At 40.6% G+C, this 10,211-nt stretch overlaps 1 protein-coding gene across 1 annotated transcript; it reads right to left on the bottom strand.

Annotated features, from left to right (window-relative positions):
* Nucleotides 1–1,844: 1,844 nt before the first annotated feature.
* On the bottom strand, nt 1,845–8,884 carry LOC131478735 (histone-lysine N-methyltransferase PRDM7-like; the record flags this gene model as incomplete). The annotated part of the gene is made up of 5 exons (XM_058659308.1): nt 8,813–8,884; nt 7,057–7,212; nt 5,740–5,943; nt 4,969–5,036; nt 1,845–1,992 (listed from the first exon to the last, which is right to left on the bottom strand). Coding segments are annotated over exons 1-5 (648 nt in total), but the record flags the coding sequence as incomplete, so codon positions are not given.
* Nucleotides 8,885–10,211: the final 1,327 nt, after the last annotated feature.

A 10,211-nucleotide genomic window follows, 5' to 3' on the forward strand; every position in this document is an offset into this window, starting at 1 on the left:
TATCGTCAGGTGTCATGCCTCTCTGTATTGACCAATCTCAGCGTTTGCCTATTTTCCATGCATTGGACCTTCCCACTTCCAAGATTACTCCATCCATTGACTGACTAGCTCTCTGAACCCAATTTCAGATACCCACTGCCCTCTGATAGGTTTACACATAAGACTCTATCAACCTCAGTGAGATAACCCAAATCTCCACAAGAGTCTTTTTTACTCAGGAAAATCTAGACGGGGGAAAACAGCGTGGTGGTGAGGTGCGTTAAGCTTCAGACTGCAGTGCTGCCAGCCTGTATATATGATTGCTGGACTCGTAGCTATGCTGCTTCTGAGCAACCCCCCTGAGAGTACATCTGGGAAAACAGCAGACTATGGCCTTAGTTTGTAGATGCCACTATGTGCGAAACCTGAAAGAAATTCTTTGGCCCTGACCTAAATCTGGTCCAGCCCTTGTTGTTGGGGCTATTTGGGAAATGAGCCAGCAGATAATGGATTTCTCTCTTCCCTGTTTGTAGCTTTTCAAGTAAATAAAAAAGTCTTTCTAAAGAGGCAAACAGACATGAAAACCAGACCTATTCTGAAACACTTGGCTGTGCTCATACTCATATTTCACTCAATTGTATTATTCAGCAAATCTCCATTTCCATGGACAGTCTTAAGCACAAAATTCACATGACAACATCGCATTGAAACAATGACTAAATAGAAACATATGGCTTTTTTTTTGGAGGGGGCGGGGAGCATGGAGAAAATGTAAAATAAACTGTTCATGATCCAGAGGGAACTTCCATAGTAGAAGAGCTGCAAAGTGACCGAGACCTTGTTTTTTGTGTTGGGCCCTCTCCAAAGGGGGTGTTGTGGGATACTTTTGTGCACCAAGTATTTAACAAATAAAAGAACTAAATGAAAACGGTATCAATTGTTCCCAGGAGTCAAAGACATAAAAAATGGGTCAGTATTAGGTTACACTGGTTTAAGTCACTGACTATGACACTAGTATGCCGTAGAAGCATTAGATTGAGCTCTGGTTGCTCCATGTTCAATCTCCTGTGTGTTACTGTACCCAGGGAAAGAGCACAAGATGGTTCAAGTGCTGAAATACATGGGAGACCTAGATGCATTCCAGACTCCTGGCTCAAGCCAGAGATAGTTTTGGCAGGTGCAGCATTAAATCTAATTGCATTTATATATGTATATATATATATACATATATATTATATTACATATTTATATATATCATATGCAGATACATGGTTGGTGTAGAGACAGAGAGGAAATCTTCTGCCTTTTGATTCACTCCCCAGTGGCCACAATAACCAGAGATGTGTCCATTCAAAGTCTTGAGCCAGGAACTTCTTCCAGGGTCCCCCATGTGTGTGTAGTATCCCAAGGCTTGAAGCCATCCTCACGTGCTTTCCCAGACCACAAACAGGATTCTGGAAGGGATTTGGAGCAGTCAGGACATGAACTGGTGTTCATATGGGATCCCAGCATGTCCAAGGTGAGGACTTGAGCCATAGGATGCCATACTATGCCCTAGTGCAGTTTTTGGGGAATAACACAGTAGGTGGTGATCTCTCCTTTCTATCTCCCTCTATCTCTGTGCTTGAGTCTCTTATAACTCTTCCTTTTATTTGATAAGTAAGTCTTTGTTTTTGCTAAATGGAAATCACATTTGAATTGAACTTTGGCAGCACTTACAATACATTTGACTCCTTAGAGTTGAATCACAAATATTCCCAAGGGGACTCCTTTGCTTATTTCAACACAACAGTGCTACTTACCTCTCACTGTTGTGAGCTCTTCCTTTTTCTTCCCTTCTTTTTCTTCTTGTTGCTTCCCTTGATACCCAGCTTCTGGCCATACTCATCCCCATACCATATTAGCAGCTCACAGCCTGGTGTGATGACCTGGCAGGTGCGGTAAAATATCTGCCTGTGGTACTGGAAGGCCACCAAATTCTGCTCCTCATCATTGCGGGCACAGTTCACATACCTGGGGTGGAGATAAATGCTGAGCTTGAATGCTCTGTCACGTTCAAATCTCATGTGCTCTGTAATAGCCTCCACCCTGCTTGAATCCCAATTCTGCAAGAGTTCTCCCAGAAAACATACACCTCTCTCATGAGATCAATGAACTCCCAGGTACAAGTTGTAGATACAGTGTTCATTGTGATAAGTATGCTTTCTTCCTTCCTTCCTCACTAGTCATCCTCAAAACTCAAGCCCACCTTACTCCCACCTTGACTGCCATGAAGCACACAGAGTTTCCCTAAACTCCAAATTTCATTCAGTTTTCTGCTACAGAATTGGATGAGTGGACACACTCCTTACATCTAGCTTTCCACACATGCTCCACACCTCAGCTTTCCCAAAGGCAATCCTTTGGAGTCCTTTCTCTTGGATCTTTCTCCTGGATCTTGGGAGTCCAAGATCCAGATCCAGAAATGTAGAGGAGTCTTCATTGTTTCTTATCCTCTCACAGAACTGCTCACAGAAACCCTTGTCCAGATACAGCTTTCTTCTCTCATCCACATCCCAGGTTTGGTTTTGTTTTGCTTAATTGATAAAGTTTAGTGTTTTATTTTTATTTGACAGGCAGAGAAGCAAAGAGGACAAGGGGAAAAAGACAGAGATGCCAGGAGAACGGGTGGAATGGGGACACAGAAAGGATACAGTGGCAGGCAGGAGCTTCAACCAGGTCTTCCACGTGGGCACAGAGGTCAAAGATTGAGGACATTCTCCAAAACTTCCCTGGATGCATGGGGAAGCCACTGGTTTGGCAGTAGAGCAACCAGTATTTGGGATGCAGGCTTCACAGTCACTGCCTTAGCCCACTGCTTGTCAATGCCTGTCCCCAGAACCCAGCTGTTTACTCTTTTTCTTTTTTTTATCTTTCACTGTCTCATCGATTGAAGGTCTTATGTCTGAAGTTGTTCTGACAGTGTATAATTGTCAAAAGACTAAGAAACATTACTGCCAGGCACCAATTTCATGAAATCTCCATGTATTTAGGAAATTTTTGACACTGGAAGGGCTTAATCAATGCTAATTAGAGAAAGAGTGAGTCTAATGGCCCCAGTTGATCTAGATTCCTCAAGGCCCATCTTTGTGTTCTGTTTATTAAGCATAGTGATTTATGTTATGGTAAGAAAGCAAGAATTAACAGCATCAAAGATGAAAAAGGCAACATAACAACAGACACCGCAGCCATTAAGGACATAATTAGAAATTACTACAAAGCACTGTACTCCAACAAATCAGAAGACCAACAAGAAATGGAAAAGTTCTTAGGCTCACACCACCTGCCAAAACTTAGTCCAGAGGCAACAAACGAACTGAACAAACCCATAACTGAAGCAGAGATTGAATCAGTGATTAAAGATCTCCCATCAAAGAAAAGCCAGGCCCTGACGAAAACGCTACAAAATTCTACAAAACATTCCGAACACAACTAACCCCAATCCTCTACAAACTCTTCAAAACAATAGAAAAGGAAGCAACCCTGACAAACTCGTTCTATGAAGTCAACATTACCTTAATCCGAAAACCAGACAGAAAACCAACAGAGAAAGAAAACTACAGACCTATCTCTTTGATGAATATTGATGCTAAGATTCTCAACAAAACCCTAGAAAATAGAATTCAAAACACATCGGACAGATCATTCATTCAGATTAGGTAGGATTCATCCATGGAATGCAGGAATGGTTCAACATACGGAAATCCATATATGTGATACACCACATCCAAAAGCTGAAAAACAAAAATCACATGATCGTATCAATAGACGCAGAAAAAGCTTTTGACATAATCCAACACCACTTCCTGCTAAAAACCCTAACCAAGGGAGGCATTGATGGAATAAACCACAACATAATCAAAACTATATATGAAAAACCCAACGCCAGCATCATACTGAATGGAGAAACACTGGAACCCTTCCCACTGAGATCTGGAACAAGACAGGGATGTCCACTTCCTCCAATACTATTCAACATAGTCCTAGAGGTACTCACTGAGGCCATAAGACAAGAAAAAGCAATCAGAGGAATCCAAATGGGAAACAAATCAAGCTCTCACTGTACACTCTCACCATACACTAAGATCAAATCTAAATGGGTAACAGATCTAAACCTACATCAAGAAACCTTCAAACCTTTGGAAGAAAAGGTTGGAAATACTCTGCAAGATCTGGGGGTAGGTCCATACTTCCTAAAAAGGACACCAAAGGCAATAGCAATCAAGACCAGAATAAACAAATGGGATTTCATCAAACTAAGAAGCTTCTGTACAGCAAGCGAAATAATCAACACAGTAACAAAGTAACCCACAGAATGGGAGAAGATATTCACGCACTACATAGGTGATGGAATATACAAAGAGCTACAAAACAACCAAAATGTCAAAACAAACAAGCCACTCAAGAAATGGGCATGGGAAATGGGCAGACACTTCACAAAAGAACAAACCCAACTGGCAAATAAACATACAAAAAAATGCTCAAGTTCCCTGGCTTTTAATTGATTGGGATGATACTCTGCTGGCTCTGCCTTCCATCCAGACAGGGTATGCCTAAGAAGCCGTTGAACTTGGCTGGACAATAAGATGCGGGTTTCTATGTTTGGTATATGCTTGCAATGGAGGAATCTCAACTGAACTTGAACTGTGGTTATGCGAAATGTGGAGGAATCCACTATGGTGGGAGGGTTTGGGGAGGAGTGGGGAGAATCCAAGTACCTATGAAACTGTGTCACATAATGCAATGTAATTAATGAATAATAAAAATAAATAAATAGTATTTATATAGAATATGCTTTTAGAAACAGGTCATGACATTCACAGGTCATTAGAATAAACATGAAAGAGGACATATGATGCAAAAGTCACGGAGGAAAGTAAAGGAGAAAGGAAAGAGATCTTGTCTTGGAGAGAAATATCCTGTATAGTTGTAACATGCCATGGCTCTTACCTCATCCAGTTGGCCAAAGAAGTATCCTTTCCATCCACGTACTCATAGCTGTTCCTGCCCTTGGCTATCTGAGTTTCAAAAAAATAGGTTAATACGTTTCTGAAATGGGTGTAGTTCAGCAGAATTATTAACAACTCTATCCTCATGTTCTGTGACATTACATGACTCCGACACCTGTTGAGACTTTACATAATGTTGGTACACATTTATTCTGGTTTATTTCCTTACAGTAGAAGCCCATAGAGGAGATTGCTGCTGCTTTATTTTTAACAGCCCAGTGATTTTCTCTAGGCTAATATTTATTTATTTTTTGGAATTATTTATTTTTATTACAAAGTCAGATGTACAGAGAAGAGGAGACAGAGAGAGAGATTGGAAGGTCTACCATCTGATGAGCCACTCCCCCAACTAACCACAGCAGCCGGTACTGTGCCGATCCAAAGCTGGGAACCAGGAAACTCTTTGGGGTCTCCCATGCAGATGCAGGGTGCCAAGGCGTGGGCTGTCCTCAACTGCTATCCTAGGCCACAAGCAGGGAGCTGGATGGCAAGTGGAACTGCTGGTATTAGAAAGAGTGCCCAGTTTTGATCCCAGCAGGTTCAAAGTGAGGACTTTAGCCACAAGGCCACGACGCCGAGCCCTATGCTAATCTTTACAGCCTGGCTGATCATGTTGGCTCAACTCATGCCATAATGTGTAGAAGGACACATGAACCAGTCTCATGCTAGGCAGGTGAAAAGCCATCAGACTGGAAAGGGATGTGCTTCTTACCTGCCAGCTGTACCCACTGTCAGCTTCCTCTTCCACTTCTGTGATCTTGCCCTCAAAAGGACCAAAGTGCAACCCCAAAGGCAGATCAGATGCTTCATTAAATACTCCAAGCCCAGCTTCCGGAATGCTCGATGGGCCAACTCGAAGTCCAGTGGGCACACTGAGGAGAGCACCACTAGGATGTCCCTTTTCCACTGGATTGTCCTTTAGAAACACGGAGCGGGGAGTCCATGAGCAGCACAGCTCTTCAGGAAGCAGATCTGACACTTCTCACAATCTGGAGATGAGAGTGGAAGGGATGAGGAACATATACCAAACGTTGCTGGCTATAGAGAGCATCAGAAGCAGTTAAGTGTTCACATCACTCAGTCTCAGTCTTGCACCCCAAGTTACCAGAAGACAGAATGATGTAAGACCAAATTACAAGTGGAATTTCAATTCAGACTATGGGATTTTTTCTTTGTGGATGTGCCAAAGGGTCACTTACACAGGTAGTCATCATTCTCAGTCTCACTGAACACTTTGTATGTCTGACTCTTTCTTCCTTTCAAGTTGTACATCTGAAATTCTTCATTCTCATCCTTTCTTCTGAGTTCTGAGATGGAGAGACTAAGTCAGTGAAGTTATCAGTTCTTTTGGGTTTAATGTTTCAAATAAAATAAAGGGCTTTCAAGACAAGGAAAAACTGCATGGACATTTGTTTTTCATTACAATCTCTGGTTTTAATTCATTTCCCCTGAAGTTTGAATATCTGTTTATTTAAACAGCAAAGAAAGACACATCTAGAGATTGACACAGCAGTTGAGAGAATCAGAGTATACAGAAGGCAGAGAGAGGTGGGTAGGTTCATTTTTTGAGTAACTTGGATAGCACCCAAATCAGTCTCAGATCAGAAAGCTTTATTCAGTTTTCCCAGGGGGTTGTAAGACCTCAATCATTTATCTCCTCACCAAGTGTTACTAATTTGTATATCAACAATTTGCTAAAGTCAGAGATAGGGTCAGTTCTGGAACCCAGGTACTCTGCCATGGGAAACAGGCATATTAACTAGTATCTTCACTCCTAGAACAACTGACTTCCTCTCCATGAAGTGTCTGCATATAGGCTAAGTAAGCTGATCCCACCATTTTTTTTTTTTAGATATTCCCCAAAGAGCTTAAAATGTAATCATGTTTCTAGAGGCTCTATTTATTTTGTGTTGAGTGTGACCCAAGCATGCAATTGCATCCCTCACAGCTTGACCATCCTCATCAAGCTCCACCTTCCTTGGGCTTCCTAGTGGGCCTAGAGAGACAACTCCTGAAATTATTTTCTTACCAAGTTTTGTGTAGAGTGCTTTCCTGAGCTGTATGATTCCTTAGGATGGAACACTGTTTTCCGGCCCTTCTTTGAGCCAGTTGTGTTTAGTAAATTTGCAGTTCCTGATGATTCCTTCGTACTGATTTCATTACGTAAAGGCCCGCTGGACTTTCCCTTTAATGAGAAAGTAACATTTTTTTAAACTCATTGTTCAGTGCATTTGTCCTTTGGGATTGCAAAGTGTTTTCAGGTACATGGCATTCTTTAAAGTATCAGCAAACATGGGAACATATGAGGTGATTGAATACTGAAGGGAAAAGCAGTGTCTGTGTTTCTAGTGTATTTGGGGATAGATCACATCATTTGAGGCTGTTTCTCTCTAGATGGTTTTCAATTTCCTCTGCACAAATGAAAGTGGAAAAGGGGAGAAGATTTAGAAAGATAATCTGGAGGACAATATTTGTGAAAGCAGGTTGGTAGGGCTTCTTTAGGAAAGTATGTCTTATCAAGCTGTGGACCGTGAAGGGAAAATATAGGAAAGCACAGACAGGATGAGATACAACTGGAGAATTTGGTGGCATACATGAGGTTAGAAAAAAAATTAAGATGGTGATAAAAGCTGAAAAGGACAATATCCTGAGCTTAATTGATTTGGGGATTGGATAAGCTGGTGCCTATATCAATTGGCTTGAACCCAGATGTACTGTTAGATACTTCTCCACAGCTACTCTTGTTGACCTGTAAATTGGCATACATGTAGCTAAAGTTCATTTTGAGATATTACATACTCATTAATTTGATTTAGTAATATCTATAGTGCTACGACCAGTTTACCCTGTTTTTATAGCTGAAACCCAAGTCATACATACATATATCATATATATGATACATATAGCAGATATGTATGTCTTTAGAATTCCTTGGACTTGCTTTTCTGTTTTATCAGAAAATGTTGAATGAATTTTCCAGAAAATTTGGGGAAGTTCTTCATGACCCAAACTCTGCCAAAATTTTGGAGAAATATTTGTAATCAACTGGACACTCAAAAGTCACATTGTATTGTCGAAGCAACAGGAAACAAAAATAATTGCAAACATTGGAAGGACTGCGTACTTAGTACCCAGAAAAGGAGGATGTTGTTTTGTCCTACAAGAATGAGGACATGAGTTCAAGATACAATTCTGTTTAATGTATGAGTGAACACAGAGGGAAGTTTAAATTACTGCCTGTTTGATACATTCTCAGCATTAAAGCCTGGAGTCTTCAGGCTTGGAGGTTCTCTCTCTCTCTCTCCAGTAAGATTTCATGTTAATTCGTAAGGAACATTTCCAGAGGGAAAGAGAGACAACTATTATCAGTCCACTGGATCATTCCCAAGTGATGGCTAAAGCCAGAGCCAGGCTGATCTGAAGCCCAGAACCAGGAGCCTCCTCCAGGTCTCCCACGTGGTGCCATGGTCGTAAGGCTTTGGGCCATCCTCCACTGCTTTCCCAGGCCATCAGCAGGAAACTGGATGGGAAGTGGAACAGCTGCGAAATGAACTGGCTTCCACATGGGACCTCGGAGTGTGCAAGGTGAGGATTTAGCCACTAGGCCCTTGCAGACTTTCTCTGCTCTAAATAAAGTCCCTATGAAGGTGTGGACACCCACTCTTATCTCAAACACTTAACAGTACTATACCTCACATTCCTCAACATTTAAAGGAGTGTATTTCAGTAACTGATTCATAGGGTTGTTGGAAGGTTTAACTGTGTGTGTTGATGATAAACCTTACAAAGTCTGAAATACCGTGAAAACAACACAAGAAGTAGCGACACAAGAAGTCTTGTTTAAGGTTCCTGATCATGTTAGCTATTACAAAAGATCATGAGAGGAAGAAGACAGTTAATAGTATACGGTGTCCTTTCTTGTTTTACCTGTGAGGGACTTAAGAGGATCATTATTTATCGATTTATTATTATTTTCTTTTAGTGAAAGGGTTTTAAGAGCTACTCACCTTCTGCTGTCTGGTGTGTTTCTTTTTGCAGGTCATGCGACGAGGTTTGACTAGAAGGTGACAAGAAAGCATTGATAAATATTTCAAAACTTTGCAAACTCTTAGCAGAAAAGAATTTTGGATCAGAGAGTAGGGATTCTACCTGTGATCCAGATGTGACATGAAAATATCTTTTAACTATCACTAAGATGTATGTGTATGTGTTGAAGATTTTTATCTTTAAAACAGACCCAAAAAACAAAAGAAATCCTTCATTTCCACCTCCACTCTGATTTATGTCTATTGTTCAATTAAATAAAGTAATTTGATTTTCAGAATGTAACTGATGAACAATTTAGGAACAGAAAGAAATTTCCTTGAAAAGAAAGTAAAAATCATATGGAAAAATCTGCAATTAATTGCATAGTTAGTTTTTAGAAATTGAAAATAATTTCTCTAAGATCAGAAACAAGGAATGGTTTCTACATACTTGCTACTATTATTTGATCTGAAACTTTTCCTAGACAGAACAATGAGGTGAGGAAATAGCTTCTCCAATTTGGAAATGAAGCAACATGTTTTCTACATTTGCATTTGGCATGAGCTTACACATGGAAAACCCTGAAAATTCCATTAACAACCTGTGAGACTTAATAAAAAAAAATAGCATAGTCATCAGAAAGAAAGAAAGTCAACACTTCCAATGAATTGTTGGGCGGCAGTTTGAGTAGTCTACAACATGAGCAACCCCATTCTTGAGCACTGGTTTCAGTTCCACCTGTCATTTTCACTTCATCACCTGGTGGTGCAATTGGGGAAGCAGGAAGTAATGGCCCTAATACTTGGGATTCTTCTACCCAAATGAAAGCTTCCGGTCTCTAATGTTGACCAGGTTCATCTGCACAGACTAGGGAGTGAATAAATGGGTAGATCTCTCTGTCTCTTTTTCGCTCCCTGTCTCTGACTTTGAACAACATACACAAACCACTTATGTACAAGCTTGGTTGTACTTCCGTCTTGAATTAGTTAGTTCATGTTAAGTGTCAACTGTTCATACATTTTCCACTTTTTGTCTGATTAATAGCATAGTTACTGTTCTAGGATCTTATATAAGTCAGCAGCCTCTGACAGGCACTGTTTTCAAGATAGTAAATGGTGTTAATCAAATATTGCTGAGTTTGATGCCAAGAATGGTTTT

The sequence above is a fragment of the Ochotona princeps genome, chromosome Y (genome assembly GCF_030435755.1).
Source record: "Ochotona princeps isolate mOchPri1 chromosome Y, mOchPri1.hap1, whole genome shotgun sequence".
Classification (NCBI taxonomy): Eukaryota; Metazoa; Chordata; class Mammalia; order Lagomorpha; family Ochotonidae; genus Ochotona; species Ochotona princeps.